We start from the raw sequence: 18,074 nt of genomic DNA, 5'->3' as shown, positions 1-18,074 counted from the left end.
TCAGAAGGAACTGGGTCCTTGCCTGGGTCTTGCAGCGGGCGGGAGGGAATGTGTGTGCAGACATAGCCACAGCAGTGGCCAAGGCTGTGGATGGGGGTTCGGGTAGTACCAACTCTGAAGGCCCTGGAGGGCTTCCTAGAGCAGCTGGATGCTAGGAGGCCACAGGGGTGGGGTGTCAGCTTTCAGGCAGTGGGAGAAGCCTGCGTGTTCAGGGACCAGGCAGTACCTGGCCTTGCCTGGCACATGGGACACAGGAGAGAGGGCTTAAATACAGAGCTTACCCATGGCATGGGAAAGCCACAGAGAATTGTTGACTGGGGACCTATACCTGGGCAACCATGCCTCTGACCTGTGCCCATGTATCTCTTCCAGGTCTGGACAGAGTCCTGCTGGCTGGCTTCTGCTGACAGGAACAATGGCAGAGGCCGGGGATGGGGCCCTATCGGTGGCCGAGTGGCTGCGGGCTCTGCACCTGGAGCAGTACACCAGGCTCTTTGAGCAGCACGGACTGGTGTGGGCCACAGAGTGCCAAGGCCTCAGCGATGCCCGCCTGGTGGACATGGGCATGCTGCTCCCCGGCCACCGCCGCCGCATCCTGGCTGGCCTGCTCCGTGCCCACACGCCCCCAGCCCCTGCACCCCGCCTGACCCCACGGCCCGTGCCCATGAAGCGTCATGTCTTCCGCTCACCACCTGTGCCCACCACTCCACCGGAGCCACTGCCCATGGCTGGAGAGGATGAGGGGCTACCCACTGCCCCACCCATCCCGCCCCGGAGGAACTGCCTTCCACCCACCTGCTTCTCCCCCCCATCCATGGCTGCCCCAGACCCTGTGCTGCCCCCGCTGCCTGCCAAGCGGCATTTGACAGAGCTCAGCGTTCCGCCTGTGCCCCCTCGCACTGGGCCCCCCCGCCTGCTGGTGAGGTGAGTGGATGCCGTCCAGAATGGAGGAACATGGGCAGAGGATCTAGAGGGTTGAGGGGGAGTCTGTGGCCTTTGCCACTAGGGTAAGAAAGGCACCTTGGTGGAGGGAATAGCATGTGCAAAGCTCAGAGGTGGGAAGCACCGTCCATGGGTGCTCTGAGCAGACAGTGTGGCTGAACTGTTGTGTGAGCGAGGGTGGGTTCATGGATGGCGCTGGTGGGACATGCTGTGAAGGCCAGGCGGGGAGCCCAGGGAGGTTTTAAGCAGAGCGATCAGATGAAAGCTGAGTACGGAAAGGATGACCCCGGCTGCTGCTAAGGTTGATGGGGGAGGAGGCTGGGACACCAGTGAGAGGGCGCAGGGCCAGGTGCGAGGCCCCCGCTCAGGCTGTGCTAGTGAGGCTGGAGAGAAGTAGGCATATTGGAGTGAGAGGTCGGCCCTAGCGTGGACAGGACTTGGGGACGGCCTGGGCATGAGCAGAGAGGGAGAGAGGAGGCTCATGGCGTCCAGGTTCCCATCTTGGGTAGATGGTGGTGCAGTTCCTGATCTGGGACCTGGCCACAGGAGGGAGCTTGGGAGGAAGTCTGGAGTTCAGTTTGGGGCCTGGTGAGTGTGAGATACTGGGAGACCAGAGTGCATTTCTCAAGTGAGGAGGTAGTATGTGGAGGAAATGGGAAGTCTAGGATGAAGAACTCGTTCTGGGGGACGCAGCAACTGCCCTGGGCCTGGCGCGGGTGCTCCCGTCTTCCCCTTTCACACTGCTCCTGCCACATGTCACCCGATCCTGGAGACACTTCTCAGGCCACATCCTACTCACCCTCCCTCCTCCCCAGAAGTGTTTTCTCCCCTCCTAGCTCCTGGTACTCCTTGTTTTCTTGAGTTTCCTCCTAATTCTGTGGACACGCCATTTAACCTCCTTTACATATGCCCTCCCTTCCTGCCATTTGCTGGGGTGCCCAGCTTGGAGGAGCATCCCCAAGTATGGCTGGATATGTGGGGTGTAATGGAGCTTTATTGCAGCACTTGGCCAAGTCACCCTAATCTGGGAAGGCTTCTTGGAGGAGGAAGAGATATGCAGAGAGAGGTCTCCTGGTCCGTGTTACTGTTGGGCACTGTGCTGGGTGCTTTGCTCACATGCTCTCGTTTGATCCCTGCTCAAGTGCTCCGGGGCATTTGTGTCCTGTTTTCAAGCAGAGAAACTAAGGCTCAGAGAAGGGAGGGCGCCACTGGCTGGATCCATGCCAAGTATATGCTAGGGGAGCCCCCGTGGGGAGGGTCTGGGAGGTTTTCCTCACCTAGAGAGGGGCATAAAGTAAAGGGGCCTTCAAAGCCAAGCCAGGGCTGTGGTGTTTTGAGATTTGACGGGTGAAAGCACAAAAAGTTTATTGTGCCTTTCCCGGGTTCACACAACTGGGAGCACCACTGGGGTTCCCCGGGAGCCTGGCTTATAGACCGAACTGGAGTTTCCTGGTGCCACTGCACCCTCTAGTGGCCACTTTCTTGCATGTAGGAGTAATTTCTCTTTTCTTTAACTCCATCGTTAGGATGGAGTGTGTGTCTGTCTGTCTGTTTGCTTGTCTCTGGGGGTTGGGAGTGGGTGAACAAGGGCAGGAGGCAGGGCCCTGTCCATAGGAAGTTCACGAAGGCTGAGGAGGCAAAAACCCCAGTCGAGGAGTGGAGGCCTGGGTTCCTGCCTAGAAGGCAGGATACCTGAGCAGGTCCAGCTGGCTCCATGACTCTGATTAGGAGCTGCCCCTCTGGGCCTGTTTCCCCATCAGGTGTCCTCCTTGGCCCTCCATGGCCCTCCTAGTACTGACATCTGAATTCAGGAGACTTTCTGGGTAGAGCAAGGGTCCTACCTTCACCCCAGGGTACCAGGCCCCACTCTCAGATCCTCAGGCTGAACTTAGCCAACGTCTGGGAGAGGCCAGACTCCCGTGGTCAGGAGTCCGGCCCCTTGTAGCTAGAGGACCCAAAATTCATTCCGTGCTCACAGAACTTGTAGGCAATTATTCCTTGCAATTTGGGGCTGCTCCTTAGGGCAGAGTGGCAGGTGAGCTGCCAAGCCTGGCTTCCTGTGTCCTGGGGTCTTTGACACTTGGAATTGTGGGCATCTGCAGTCCTGGCATCCTGGGCTCGCAAGGTGTACAAAGTCTTTAAAGCCCAGAAGGAGAAAAAGTAAGGGCGGACAGAGCCTCACATATGTGTAACAGGTGAAGGCTGGGCAGGTTTGGGGCGAGGATTCAGCCTGACTGGCTACCCTGTCCCCTCATAGCCCCTTTCTATGACTCCAGGCTCCGTGGTGCACAGTGCAAGACTGCTCAGCCTGGCCTGCTCCTGCCCCCCTTGCAGGAGTCCCCGCTTCCTGATGTGGCCTTCCTGTCCTTGCCTGCACCCTCTAGTGATGAGGGTCTCACCCTCTCAATCATAGGGCCTCTTACACCAGATCAGGTGGTGACTGAGGGAGCATTTTTGCCTGGTTCCGGTCCATCACTGGACTCCCCAGCAGAATCTGGGATCTAGTGACTCCACATGAGGGCATGCCTGGCCAGTTTGTGTGTGTGCACCCCTAGGCGTGTGTCTGTCAGGATAGTAGTGTGTCTGTGTATTTTTGCATCCGCACATGTCCTAAGGGAGGCGATGTATGATCCTAACATATGCACACAGGTGGGGATTTGAAACTGTATTATGCACCATACAGTTTCAGTGGTGACTTGCTGTAGTGTGTGCAAATTTATCAAGGCCTGTGTGCACGCCTACACGTGCCCATGCGTACTGGTATTGTGGGGACTCCAACAGCGTGAGTGTATTGGTGAGTGCGTGTGATGTGGGTGGTGAATTGGCATGTGTGTTATTTGTGTACTGTCAGGTGTGAGCCAGTGTGTGCTCGTGCTGTGTTTGCACGTGCTGCCAAGAGGCTGAGCCCCCTAGAATGTCAGTTCCATTCGTGCTCAGATGCTCGTCAGTTTCATCTACGACTGAATCCCCAACATCTGAAACAGTGCCAGGTGCCTAGCAGGCACTCAGCAAGTGTTTGCTGTGTTAGTAAATAGATGAGGCCTGCATGAGCTTCTGTACTGCCAGGCGCTGAGCACATGTGCTGCCCGCGCAGACTCACCCCTAGTGGACCCTGGACAGTAGGGTTACAGGACACCCCAAATCCCTTCCCACTACCCAATCTCTGTCACCCCAGGCCTCTTAGAAAGGGAGAGACTTCAAGGGAGGCAGGCAGAAAAGGAGCAGGGATGGGGTCCTCTCCCCTCTGCGCCAACTGGGTCAGGACTCTCAGAACCAGGTTCATTATTCTGCCTGGCCTGGGAGGACCCCATTGCACCCTCAAAGGGTTTGCACACCCACCATCACTTAAGCCTGTCATAGGGAACTAGCTAAGTCCAGAGATGCTGAGAAACTTGTTCAAAGTCACACAGCCCAGCGCAGGGGAAGCTGATGTTCAAACCCTGCCTCCTGGCCTGGGACTGTCTACTCAGCTTTAAGTCTCATAGATGTGAACGCTCTGAGCCTGCTTCCCTGAGCGTGGCAGAGAGGTCATTCCTGATCCAGGGTTCCAGGGTCACCCTGCAGAGCCCCTCCTAGGCTGCTCTGGGCCTCTGTTTCCTCCTCTGACACCTGGATGTCTGGAGATACCTTGGGAAGAGGGAGTATTTGTCCAGACGGGACAGCTACCAGCTAGAGTCACACTGCAAGGCCTCCCACCTGTGCCCTCGACCACCCTGCAGCCCAGCCAATCCCTGGTCTTCCTGAAGGCTGATCACTTGTTGCCAGGGCAGAACTTGCTCCCTTCAGAGAGCCTCTTTCCCAGCTTCTCTGGGCCTCCTTGTGGGCGTGGGGAGGGGCCAGCCAGGACCAGGGCCTTCTGGGTGTTCACTCTGTAAGGTCCTGCTAGATGGCACTGGGGTGGCTTGTCCACTCACTCCAGCTGGGTGGGGGGGCAGCCTGGGGGCGGGCAGGAAGTGTCTGTCCCGGGGGATTCTGGGTGACTTTTCTCTCTGTCTCAGTCCGTGTTTTCAGGAAGTGTGTGTGTTGGCCAGGGCTGCAGGGGGGTGGGGTGAGGCGGAGAGCAGGAAGCTAGAGGAGACCAGAGCTGGATTCAGACACAGACACACACGTACACGTACACACACTCACTCTCCCGGACAGACCCACAGTTACACACAGGAACACACACTCAGACAAGTGATCACAGACACTCAAGACGCAAATCACGGGTGCACAGAGCCATGCCTGGACCCAGACGCGGCCTCAGACATACGCAGGGAGTGGGGCCGGCCTGTCTGTGAGACCAGCCCAGGTCGGACACAGGCTGCACACTCTGGGCCCGGCTGACCAGAGCCACAGGAGTCCTCGGGCCCCGGCCCCAGAGGGCGTCAGAGGGTGAGCGAGGGGCCGCCGTGGGCTGGGCTGCCGGCCAAGGGAAGGTGGGGAGGCTCCTCTGGCGGGCCTGGGAGGGCAGGAATCCTGCCCGTCCGTCCGCCGCCTCTCCGCAGGCTGGGTTTTCTGTGCTGGTCCCCTCCCCCTCCCGTTTTACTCTCAGAATCTTCTGTCTTCTTTCACTTTGTCTACATTTTCTGTTTTTCTCCTGCCCTCTCCTTTTCTCCCCTCTCTCTTCGCCCTCTCTGCCCTGGGCTTTCCATCTCCCCATAAACCTCTCTCCCGGGTCCACTCGGAGCCCCCTGGGGCCTGTTTCCTGGGCTTCACAGACTGCTCCTCTGTGGGGTCTCTGCCCCTCAGGGATCTGGTGCTGATCTCGGTTCTGGCTCCCTGCACCCCACTGAGGACTGCCTCCAGAGGCTTAGGTGACTTCTCTCAGGGTCAAATTCAAGGGTGCTGTGGCTCTGGGCAGCTCCTACCAGAGCCCCCTTGCCCTCCCCGCAGTCCAGGTGATAGGAAGGCCTGTCAAGGGCTGGCACTTAGCTGGCGACTTCCTATCCCTCCTTCCAGGGCTGGTGGTGTGGTGGGGGTGCCTGTGTCATTGGGGGGCTCCCCCCAATTGCTGTGGTCCCTAATGAGCTCAATAACCCTGTGCTTGGGCCACTGGGGACATAGAGATTCCTCTAACCAGGCCCTGTCTGTGTACCTGGCTCTGCCCTGCGCCCTTGGCTCATCTTTCCATAGGGCCCAGCAGACACCTGCACCTTCTCCTCCAGCCAGGCCAGCCCTGGGATGGGGGAGAGGGGCTAGTACAGTTGTGAGCCACCTGAAGGGTGAACTTCCTCCCCCCACTGCCTTCACAAGCCAGCACAGGGTCAGGCCTGGGAAGCAGGAAGAGCTGCCATGGGAGACCTGGGCCTCAGCCCTTTCCTGCCCATGACAGCAAGACTCCCAACTGTGTGAGCTTAGAGGAGGGAGCAGTTTGGGTAGACTTCCTGGTGAAGGAGGTGTGTCCTGAGCACAGGGGAGTCGATGAGGATTAAACAAAAAAAGACTCCCAGCAGGATGTCTGGCACATAGTGGGTACTTAGCAAATGATAGCTATATTGTTCCAGGGTGAAGTACAAAGAGCTGGGTGAAACCTTGGTTTTGAGGGTGGATGCCAGGTCCGTCGGGCACTGCTGTATGGAGGGGTGGAGAGCTGCTGACCTCCAGTAATCAGTGAGTGGGGCGATGGTCATTCATTCATTCAGAACACAGTCCAGGAAGCCCCCTCTGTGTTGGGTGACGCTGTGGCATGGAGAGGGATTGGCCTGAGGGGACTCACAGCATTGCAAAAGCTGAGAGGCATACCGCAGACATCACGTCTAAGCAAGTGAGACCCCAAGAAGGGCTTCTCTGCTGTGGCTTGGGCAGAAGTAAGTAGGACAGAGCCCGGAAAGCGCTAGAGGGGCTGACCCTTGGGCCTCATGATGGAGAAGGAAGGACGAGGGCAGCCACGGAGGAAGAAAGAAACCTAGGGCTGACTGAGGCCTGGGCCCCAAGTAGGATGAGGAAGTGGGCAGTTGGGAAAGATTGCCCCTGTGGGACGAGGAGGTCAGAAGAGGAGGCAGATGTGTCCAAATCAGAGTCTGATCCCACCTCTTGGCCCTGCTGGTGAAAATCCAGGAGCTGGGTTTGGGCTGGGTCCCTCCAAGGCCTGTGTGACCCTGTAGGGGGAAAGTCCTGATTCCAGGACAGGGTATAGGCCTGAGTCCTTGGTCCTCTGAGGTCAGTTCAGTGAAGGAAACATTGACAGATACAACTATACTGAGTGCTCAGAAGTGTGGGGACTGGAGAAGCCTCAGAAGGCCCCTGGGGCATGAAGGGAGGCGCAAAGTGGAGGGGGAAGATGTATGATTTGCACCTTTGGAAGGAGAAGTAGGAGACGGCCAGATGGAGTTGCGTTCCAGGTGGAAGGAACAACATATGCAAAAGCCTGGAAGTATGCATTTATGGAACGCAGCTCAGTCAAGGATGGCTGGAATGTAAGAGTGGATCAGTTCAAGGCCAGCCTGAGACATTCAGGCTGCCCCACTCTGCAGCCCTGCCCATCTACCCTTATGGTGTTTGACATAAATAGGAAGGAGTGAAGGGAGAACCAGGGGCCACCCTGGAGGAGAGGGCTGTGGGACAGGTTCCTGGCCCATCCTGTGGGGCCTGAGCCTCCTTCAGCCACAGGCAGGGTGAGAAAGTTGTGCTGGTGACATGTGGCAGTTGGCTCTCCTTACTGAATTATCAGTGAGCCTGGAAGCAGACCAGAGAGGAACCTGAGGCTCAGAGGTAAAGTGACCTGCTTTGTAAGGACACAACCTGATGTGAGGTCTAGCTGGGATGCAAGCCCAGACCCACCTGGCTGCAAAGCTCTGTCTCTTACCTACAGTGACCACAAATCTCATTTCATCCAGGACAGGCCTGCTTACATCTGTTGCCCTGACATAGTTATTAATAGGGCCTCTTTTAACTGTCAGAAATGTTCTGGTTTATATGATTAATTATATGGTCACTCTGCTCTTACCCGTTCTGGCTCGGGACCCTCATATATCCCTCAACCCACAGATACAAGGTTGGCTGTGTGTATTTGCCCTAAACCAATAAAACAAACCTTCTTAGGCTGAGGGCCCAGGCTGGAGTGGGCCTGCCCAGGAGTGCCCAGATCCATATGTCACTTGGATAGAGGAGAAAGGGCCTCAAGGAGCAGAGGAGCCAGGAATGAGGGGCAGGGGGTGAGCAGCTCTGTGTGGGCATCTTGGAGGCTACCTAGAAGAGGCCCATTGAGCCGTATTTTGAGGTACAGATAGGCTTTCCATGGACTGAGATGTAAGGAGAGGGCAGGGAGATGCAGGCAGGAGGAAGTGGTGTGAGCGAAGGCTCATAGGAGGGACCACTGAGTCCCTGCTCAGGTTTGGGATTGATCTACTGGTCTTGTGGGGTCAGAGATCAGTGGGGAACATCCCAGCTGGACCTTAGCTGCAGACTGGAGCTGGGGCTGCTCTAAGGGGTGCAGGCACTGAGTGGCCAGGACTCTGGCTGGGTTAGGGTCATTCTGTGGGCACTGCTCCTTCCCCTGGGATTTTCCCACATCCGTGCCTTCCTGATACCACTTCTCCTTTCCTGGGCCTGGCTCTGACTCAGCATGACCCTGGTCCCCTATGGTAGGCAGGCGGGGGGTCAGCTTGGAGGCTTCCTGGAGGAGGTGTCTATTATGAGGTCGGGAGGCCCATGGGGCCTCTTTCTCCCACCTTCTTGGCACATAGCCCTCTTCCTGCAAAGGCTTTGCTGGGAGAGGAGCCCTTAGCATCTGTTCCCCTCTCCTTTCTTACCGTGGTAACACAGCCATCAGAGCTGTGATCACGTTTCCTTTTGGATGGAACATCAACCCTAGAGCTTCCTGGATCCTGAGTTGGGTGCCAGTGTGAGGAGACGGGCCTCAGAGAAGCCCTCAGATCCTGGCTGTGGCCTCCTCATTTGCCACTGGTGGTTGAGCCTTCAGCTGTGGTGCTGGATTTCCTGGGTGCAAATCCCAGCTGTGGGACCAAGGACAAATTAACTTCGTCTCTCTGTGCCTCCGTTTCCTCATCTGTAAAGTGGGAATAGCAATAAGCCATACGTTACTGAATGAATGAATCCACGTAAAGCACCTAGAAGACAGCTGGGAAAACACACACACACACACATAATTAATAAGAATTAATTAATCCAGGTCTTCATTTATTTATTCATCCCTGCTGAGTGCTGGGCATACAGTAGTGAAGAAGATGGGTGTGGCACTTGTCTTAGGGAGCCCACATGCTGGGGAGCCAGGCCTCAGGAAGGGCAGGACCCTCTCATAAGATCAGGCAGTGATGGGGGAGGACTGGGGGCCAGAGATGGGAGGACTGATGCCGCTTGGGCTCCGAGGATACTCTGTTGCCATCACCTTTGCCTCAGCACTGGCCCTCAGTCCTGGGGGAGGTGGGGAGCCAGGCCCACTCAGGCTGCTTGGTATTGGAAGGGCAGAGCCTGTCTGTCCCCCCTGCTCTGAGCCAGTCTGACTGGTCCTGGTCCAACAGCTTAGAGCTCTATTGTCAGCTGGTCACAGACTGGGCCCCCAAGGGCCCCTTCCTCTTGGAGTCTGGGAGACTGTGTGGTCTCCAAGGACATTGTACTTGACTAGCTGGGGGGCCGACACCGCAGGTCATGCCCTTGGGCCTGTGTGTACTCACTCAGCCTTTCATTTGCTTCTCTCCCCACCCTGTCCGCCAGCCTATCCACCTACCCATCCACCCCCCACCCACCCATCCAACATACTCTTGTTGCTCACTCAGCCAGGCCCTATGGGTGGACTATGGGGATAAAGAGTCAAGTCCAAGGCTGCCCCTGCCCTAAAGAGACTCAGGGTCAAGTCGGGGAGACAGCCTAGTACAGTGTCCATCAGCGGGTCTTCATAGGTCCAGCTAAACCCCTACCCTAGGCCCACTTGGCATCAGATTCCCTGAAAAGCATATAGAGAGGGAATAACTGGCCACCAGGACAGCAGGAGGTCTTCCTCTGCTGTGGGGTCCTTGTGGCAGTCAGCGCCACTGTCCACACATCTGTCCAGGAGCTGTTCTCTGTGGTCCTCCAGGGGGCAGCTCAGGGATGAGGGATGAGACTCACAGCCAACAGGTGTGGGCGCCACCCCGGCTTAGAGAACTCTTGCCCCAAGGGGCCAATATGTCTTGTAACAACCGCACAAGTGTGGTTTCAGGTCCCTGCACAGGCTGTGCCCGGTTATGAGCCATCACACTCTGGGAAGTCCAAAGCTCCGACTTCTCCCCCAGGTCAAGAGACCACTTACAGTTTCTCCTTTGTCTAGGTGCAGTTCCACACTCAGGCCACTTTTGCCAAAGGCACTGTTGCCTCAGAGCATGGCTGACATACCACTTTTAGCAGGTTTCTAGGGGGAAGGAGTTTTTTTGTTCATTCTTTACCCTTGGAGAGGAAGGAGATAGGGAGCAGGGTAATGTGGAAGTAGCCAGGTGTCCTAAGAAGCACCCAGACTGTGGACTCAGGGTTCAGGTCCTGGCTTAGATGCTAGCACAGTACCTGGCACAAAGGAGGGAGGTAGTAAAAAGCAAAAGTTACTTGGAATAATTCATCTAAAGCTCATATCAGAGGGGAACATGGGCAGGGCCTGGAGGAGCAGGAAGGAGGGGTCAGGAAAAACTTTCAGAGAAGGGGCACTTGAGAAAGAAGTTAAAGAATGAGTAGATGTTCTCTGATCAGAGACCAGGGAGCAAGGTATTCCTGCAGGAGGCAGCAGCAGGAGCAAAGGCCCGGCATCATGGTCATGCCCCAGCCCTTCCTTGCCTTCTCGGCGGTCACACACTGTCAGCCACTGCCAGGAACACTGGGGCAGTGGACCAGGCTGAGATCACCAGGGAAGAAAGTTGCCCGCCCGCTCCGATGCTCTTCCTCAGCCCCTGCCGCATGCTGGCAGAGACAGCAGTTGGGGCCAGGCTTCTAGAGCTCAGGCACCTGTTCCGGCTGGTGGTCTCTGTGCGTCCTGTGTGCTGATGCACGACACGCCTTGTCATGGTTAATCCTCTAGCCACCCTGCCACAACAGTTTTGTAGTCCTTGTTTTACAGATGAGGAAACCGAGGCTCAGAAAGGCTAGGTGCTTGCCCCAGGACAGACAGGAACTGAGACTGAGGCGAGGTTGAAACCCACGTCTCTGATGTCCTTTGGAGACGCTCAGCCTGCAGGAAGCAGTGCGATCTGTGCTGAGACAGACAGACAGGAGCACTGTGGCTGTGGGAGTTCAGGTACCTTGAACCTGGCCTTGGAGTCAGAGAAGGCTTCTGGGGGGAGTGATAGCAGAGATGAGAAGTGTGGTAGGTTCAGGTGAGTTTGAGGGGTCCTGGGGGATGGTGAATATTCAAGACGAGAGAAGATGGTCTTGATCCAGAGACCCGCGGCTTATGGCCTCAGGACTTGGTTTCTAAGGCTCTGGTCTGTGCCCTTGGCCTTGATGCCCATTTCAGTCCTGCGCCATCCATTCTCCAGCAGACACCTTCTTATCCTTAAAATCTCAGGTCCAGGGACTTCCCTGGTGGCACAGTGGTTAAGAATCCGCCTGCCAATGCAGGGGACACGGGTTCGGTCGCTGGTCCGGGAAGATCCCACATGCCGTGGAGCAACTAAGCCTGTGTGCCACAACTACTGAGCCTGTGCTCTAGAGGCCGCGAGCCACAGCTACTGAGCCTGCGTGCCACAACTACTGAAGCCTGTGCGCCTAGAGCCCGTGCTCCGCAACAAGAGAAGCCACTGCAACGAGAAGCCCACGCACTGCAACTAAGGGTAGCCCCCGCTCGCCACAACTAGAGAAAGCCCATGCGCAGCAACAAAGACCTAATGCAGCCAAAAATAAAAATAAATAAATAAATAAAATATAAATAAATAAAAGCTCAGGTCCAGCCTTCCCTGACTCCCAGGCTAGGATGCACACCACCCCCCACCCCTTTCTGGTCTTCATCTCTCTTTTAGAGTGGAGATCCAGTGGGTACATGTGGCTAAAACTTAGCACTCTGGGGACAGGTGACCCTGTCCCAGCAAGGCAGGGCCAGCTCATGAAGCCAAGGAAGGTGCCTGCTCTGGAGAGCTTGGAGGGTTTGGGGCAGGGGAGGGAGGCAAGGAGGGCTCTGTCTGAGTGTGTGGAATGAATGAGTTGTGCAGCTGCTCATGTGAGCTGGGGGGCGCAGTGGGTTTGAGTCCTGGTTCTGTCGCAGTGTCGCTGGCGCAGTGACTCAGCCGCACTGAACTTGATGCCCAACTTTTGGTCTGTTCCCAGCCTTCCTGCCAAGGAAGAAGAGTTACTGTCACCGCCACCATCATTCCCTCCCCAGCCAGAGCCTGAGGAGCCCCCGGCCATCTTCCCCCGGGGGCCTCCCCAGCCCCCATCTCCACCTCCCAGCCCCCCAGAGATTCCCCCGAAGCCTCTCTGCGTGCTCCCAGAGTTTGGTGAGTGCCGTAGCGAAGCGTGGGGCTCTGGGTGGGTGGCCTGGGATCAGGGCTGGAGAGTCTGCAAGGGCGTAAGGATCGTGCTCCCCGTTCTGTTGGGCCCTGCCACCGACCCACTCTGTGGCCCTGGACAGGTGAGCATCTTCCCTTCATCCTCAGAATGGAGACAGCACCCAGCTCTCTGACCTATTGACTGTTAGGTGTGGGCAGATGGCAGACTTCTTGGTTTGCCCGTGGTTTAAAGTCTGGGACTGTTTTCCATGGTCATGGGCAGTTTGCTTTTCCTTGGATTGTCCACTTTTTCTTGTCTCGATTCGTGTTGCTTTTTTTTAGCCTTTTTAAGACAGTCCCTACCCTGACCCCCAAGCTTGCTGCCCAGTCAGACCTCCCTGTGGTGGCCCGGCCTCTCCTTTGGCCGCCCCCTAGTGCTGTCCTGTGAAGCCCCGAGAATATAAATAGCACTTCCTGTCCTTTGTGCCTTTTTTTGCAAGCCAAGCCAGGGTGGGGCAGGGTCTTTCTTAGGCTGGGGGAGGCCAGGCTTCTTTGCCTTTGAGTCTCCCCCTCCCCTCTATCTCCCCAGATGACCCTGACTACGATGAGCTCCCAGAGGAGGGGCCGAGGGCCCCAGCTGCCGTGATGACCAAGAAGGTGGGTCAGGCAGTGGTTAGGGTTTGGGCTGTCTGCCTGTCAGTGTGGAGGGCAGGCTACCCAGGTGCCTTTCAGACCCTGGGGACCACCAGATGGAGAGTAGGTAGCCGGCTCCCTGGAGAGTTCCCTTCCCCTTCACTGTCTTGCTCTGTGGGGGTCTGGGGGCTCTGGTTTGTGGATCCAGTCTTCAGCTGCATCTGGATGGCTGTGTGGCCCCTTCTCTCTCTTGGTGTTTGGAGCACATCTGTCTTGGGGTGTCCCTCTGTCTCTGTTTCACTTTGTGTCCCCGTGTCACCCTCTCTCTGAGTGCCTTAACGTTCCATCCATGTGTCTTTTTCTCTATCCCTTTATCTTTCTGTCTTTGTCTCTCACCTGGGCCCGTGCCTGCACTGGTTTTCTCTGTACCTGTGACCCCGTCTCCCTGGGTCCCTGTGCAGACTGCTGGGGGCTGGGGAGGAAAGGAGTGTGAGGAAAGAGAAGTAAATGTGCAGAGTTGTGTGGGTCCAGGATGGAGTGGACAGAGGGGGATGTGGCAGCCCCTGGTTGGGTGTGATCTGGGCCTTGGAGGGGAGCATGACACTGAGCGGGTCTGGGGAACAGGAGGACCCCCCAGTGAGCCAAGTCCCGAGGGCCGTGCGTGTGGCCAGTCTGCTGAGCGAGGGGGAGCTGTCCGGGGACGACCAAGGGGATGAAGCTGAGGATGGCCACGCCTACGAGGACATCCCCAAGTAAGCGTCCTCTTCTCTCGGGTGGTTCTCCCACCCAGCTATCCTCCTTCCCCAAGCCCGGCCCAGCCTCTCCGTGTCCTCCGCCCCCACCCCATGGGAGCCCCCACTCTGGCCTCCTCACTCCCTCTCTTCTCCCCCCAGTGGTGGATGGCACACTAGCAGCCTGAGCTCATCCTTGCCCAGCAGCCTCCTGATTCCTGATCCCCGACCGCACCCCATGGACGGGCTGCCTGTGGGCCCCACTCCCAGCCCACCTGTCATCAAGGCTGGCTGGCTGGACAAGAACCCACCGCAAGGGTGAGTGAAGCCTGGTGGGTCCTACTGGTGCTCTGCATGGTGTGGGCTCTAGTATACTGGTATTGCGGATCAGAAAACCAGAGGGGACAGGGTTATTGGAGCAGGTCTCCCTCCAGGCAGACTGTAACTGTCGATCATCCCCACCAGACCTATGCTTTATTACCCTTAACACTGAGAAGTCCTTTCTCTGGCGGTCCAGTGGTTAAGACTGCGCTCCCAATGCAGGGGGCACGGGTTTGATCCCTAGTTGGGGAACTAAGATCCCTCATGCTGCACAGAGCAGCCAAAAAAAAAAAAAAAAAATCCCGAAACTGGGAAGTCCTACTTGGAGTCTGACATCAATCACTCTTGCTGTTGGTAAAAGTCCATCTTCTCAGTGACCACTTGGGATCCTTCTTCCCTTGGACCTGGCTGTTCCTAACTTTGTATGTGGCTTCCAGAGGGGGCTAGGGTGATCCCGGAGCCTCTCCCTAATTCCCAGTCCTTTGCTCTGTTGTCCCTCTGCCTCTGCCTCTCCAGATCTTATATCTATCAGAAGCGATGGGTGAGACTGGATACCGATCACCTACGATACTTTGATAGTAACAAGGTGAGGCCCGTGTTAGTCCGTGATATGACCCTGCTTCAGCCTGGTCTTGGGTTGAACCCCAACACTGGACCCAGGTGGAGTCCGTCCCTAGATGAGTCCTCACCAGAGCTGTAGTGTGACTCCTTGAACTGTGTCCTCCTGGCCCATTGGCCAGCCTTGGCCTTGGCCAGGGTTGGTGTAGGGGCTGTCACCACCTGTGGGAGGTGGGGCTGCAACCTTCATTTCAACAGAGGTTGAGGGAGTCAAGGAGGGGCTGGGCCTCTGTGGGCCTCACCCCACAGTCGGCTCCTCTCTCTCCCCCAGGATGCCTACTCAAAGCGCTTTGTCCCTGTGGCCTGCATCTCCCGAGTGGCTGCTATTGGGGACCAAAAGTTTGAAGTGATCACGAATAACCGGACCTTTGCCTTCCGGGCGGAGAGTGATGGTAGGGAGGGGGGCAGGAGGAAGACTGGCAGTTTGGCTTGAGAAGTGAGGGAGGAGAACCAGGGCACATCTGCTCCCCCCACATCAAACCGAGAGAGGAGTCAACTCTCTGTGAGGTGGGGGAGGGGAGGGCCCCCTCTGTCCAGCTTTGTGCTGAGTCCTCAGAACCACACATCCCCATTTACAGGGGAGAAGCAGGCTCAGAGAGGCCAAGCGCCTTGCCCACCCTAAGTGGCACAGCTGGGATTGGAGCCTGAGCTTGTCCAAGTCAGAGAACTTAGAGATAGGTGGGCCAGCCTGGGTGGGCTTTCTGGCAGAGGTGTTGCCTGAGGGGCCTGGAATGGGGAACCCTTAGGGGGATCCCCACCAGGCTGAGCTGGGGCTTGCCCCTTCCCCTGTGCCTGCAGCGGAGCGGAAGGAGTGGATGCAGGCCCTGCAGCAGGCGGTGGCTGAGCAGCGTGCTCGGGCCCGACTGTCTAGTGCTCATCCGTTGGGAGTTCAAGGCTCAGAGCCCCCTGACCACGCCGGCAGCCTGGAGCTACGTGGCTTCAAGAATAAACTCTATGTGGCCGTGGTTGGGGACAAAGTGCAGCTTTACAAGAATCTGGAGGTGCGACTGGTCAGCCAGGCTGCCGAACCTCTCCCGTTTCCCCTGCCCACCTAGTCCCTTAGCCCTGCCCCCCACCCACCTGGTCCTTCAGCCCCAACCCCTGCCCACCTGTTCCCTCAACCCCACCCACCTGGTTCCTCAGCCCCTCAGCCCTGCCCACCTGGTCCCTCAAGCCCCCACCTCACCTAACCTGGTCCCTCAGCCCTGCCCACCTGGTCACTCAGCCCCGCCCTTTCCCTTTCCCCCTTCCCCTGAGCCAGCTCTTTGCCTGCCCCGCTTCCTGCCCCTAGTTCTGGTCCTGCCTGGTCCCTGAGCATTACCCTCCCATCACCGCGCTGGCTCTTGCACCTCTTACTTATTGCTACATGGCCTCTGATCAAGGTCCATTTACCCATGCCCAGATTCGTGAGCCCTCCCTTATCTCCTTCCTGGGCACTTTCTAGTCCCTAAAGTACCACCTCCCCCTCCTCTCTGCCCCTTCCCTGGGCCTTGAGCCCCACCCCTCAGGCTTGCCCTCACCCCTTCCCACCTACTGCCAGGAGTACCACCTGGGCATCGGCATCACCTTCGTCGACATGAGCGTGGGCAACGTGAAGGAAGCAGCAGACCGACGCGGCTTCGACCTCACCACCCCCTACCGCATCTTCAGGTGAGCCTCCCTCATTGTTCACCTGCATCCTCACTCCCTCCCAGTATTTTCTTCTTGCATATGTAGGAAGCTGCCCCTTCTTCTAGGATGGATTTCTCCCCTTTCTTCCCAGCCCTACCCACCCTGCTGGGCCTTTACCTTCACTTGCTAACCTGCTCTGATCTCTTCCTTCTAAGAAATCTCACTTATACCCCCCTCCCTCTGTCCATCACTGTCCCCCCTTCCCTGCCACAGTGCTTCCATATGGGCTTTCTGCACCGCCCACTCACCCTGCTATCCCCTCCAGCCTGCCCTGCTCCCTCAAAAGTGCTTGTCTGTCAATAATAGTTGCTTGCGATCAAAGGCTGCTCTTCACTCCCTATCTTGTGCCCATCCTGGGTGCTTTTCCCTGAGCCTCCAAGACTCTACCATCTTGGTTTCCTCTGACCTCAGCTGTCCCACAGTGGTCTGTCTCTGTCCTCTGTCTTCTACCTGGACGGACTCGCCCACTCCCAGGCCTTCAGCCCCTGCCTCTGAGGCACTGTGCCATGCCTGGGTTTAAATCCTGTGTATCAGCTCAGCTGCCGTGACGGAATACCACAGACCCAGGGTCTTAAACAACAGAAGTTTATTTTCTCACAGTTCTGGAGGCTGGAACTCCAAGGTCAAGATTTTGTCAGGGTTAGTTTCTGGCAAGGTCTCTCTTCCTGGCTTGTAAGTGGCTGCCGCTTCACTGTGTCCTCACACGGCCTTTCCTCTGTGCACATGGAGAGAGAGAGAGATGTCTGGTGTCCCTTCCTCTCTTTATAAAAAAACCTGCTCTTAGGACATTATTTAACCTTAGTTACCTCCCTAATGGCCGTATTTCCAGATACAGTCACACGGGGGTTTGAGACTTCAACCTGTGAATTTCAGGGGGACGCGCTTCAGTCTGTAACATCTGGGGTCCATCCTTGGGTCACTTCATGACCTGGGCAAATCACTTGGCCTCTCTGTGCCTCAGTTTCCTCGTCTGTGAGGCAGTCTCTGTAAAGCTGTATCTGATACAGCGTGCGGCGACTGCTCAGTCTAAACGATGTCACCCCTCCTCCAGCATCATCTCCTTCGCCCTTAGCTCAGATCTCTGCCTTCAGGGTCTTTCTCCTGAGCTCTAGAGCTGCACGTCTAATGGTTCTGTGGACATTTTCCCCCGTATATTCCTCCCCAGCTCACTGCTCCTCCTTGGGCCCCATCTCCACCCACGGGGACCCCACCTCTCCTACTCATCCCTGTGCAAACCCATCATCACTGCCCCCGTCTTGCCTCCATCACTCCCTCACCTCCGTCTGGCCCCTTTCCTGCAGGCCCTAGGCCTGTGGGCCCTCTGGCCTGGCGCCTGCCTCTTCACCCTTGGGCTGCCTATCTGTGACCGTCAGAGGATCCTTTTTCTTCCTTTTTGTTGAAAGCCAAGTTTGTATTTGTTCATTTCTTAGATTCGTAGTAATCTTTGATTGACGTCTACGGCCTGAGATTCTTTGCCATCCTCCTTAACTACCACACAACTGTAACCAGCCACTTTCTCTGGAGTTTTCCTTCTCTGTCAGCTCTCCAGAGCCCTGCCCATTTCCCTAGATCCTTATTGTCATGGACCTTAATCAGGTTGATTTGGTGTTCGGCTCCAAGGGCCTCCACCAGCCTGGCGTGCATGGGCTCCCCAGTTGGACGCAAGCACGCAGAGATGGGCTTAGCGCCTGGCTGAGGCCTTGGCAGCTCGGAAGATTCGGGCTTCGTGGGCGAAGGTGGTCTCAGCACCTCTCGTAAAGCAGCGTTGACGTCC

The 18,074-nt window shown here is 56.9% G+C and overlaps 1 protein-coding gene across 15 annotated transcripts in view; it reads left to right on the top strand.

Annotated features, from left to right (window-relative positions):
- Nucleotides 1-18,074, top strand: part of ARAP1 (ArfGAP with RhoGAP domain, ankyrin repeat and PH domain 1) — a 63,590-nt gene that overhangs the window by 22,488 nt on the left and 23,028 nt on the right. For 11 of the 15 annotated variants that reach the window (XM_033405633.2, XM_033405627.2, XM_033405630.2 and 8 more), the window contains exons 2-10: nt 373-924; nt 12,166-12,335; nt 12,916-12,983; nt 13,584-13,711; nt 13,853-14,008; nt 14,528-14,597; nt 14,901-15,021; nt 15,428-15,630; nt 16,170-16,279. In XM_033405633.2, coding sequence (XP_033261524.1) covers nt 416-924; nt 12,166-12,335; nt 12,916-12,983; nt 13,584-13,711; nt 13,853-14,008; nt 14,528-14,597; nt 14,901-15,021; nt 15,428-15,630; nt 16,170-16,279 — 1,535 coding nt within the window. In that variant the 5' untranslated portion in view covers nt 373-415. Of the gene's footprint in view, nt 1-372; nt 925-4,992; nt 5,317-12,165; nt 12,336-12,416; nt 12,470-12,915; nt 12,984-13,583; nt 13,712-13,852; nt 14,009-14,527; nt 14,598-14,900; nt 15,022-15,427; nt 15,631-16,169; nt 16,280-18,074 lie in introns of those variants that run through there. The other 4 variants (XM_033405629.2, XM_012536728.3, XM_033405636.2 and 1 more) reach the window with 4 other exon arrangements.

The sequence above is a fragment of the Orcinus orca genome, chromosome 8 (genome assembly GCF_937001465.1).
Source record: "Orcinus orca chromosome 8, mOrcOrc1.1, whole genome shotgun sequence".
NCBI lineage: Eukaryota > Metazoa > Chordata > Mammalia > Artiodactyla > Delphinidae > Orcinus > Orcinus orca.
The sequence above is the reverse complement of the archived record's forward strand: the minus strand, read 5'-3'. Positions and strand labels throughout refer to the sequence as shown.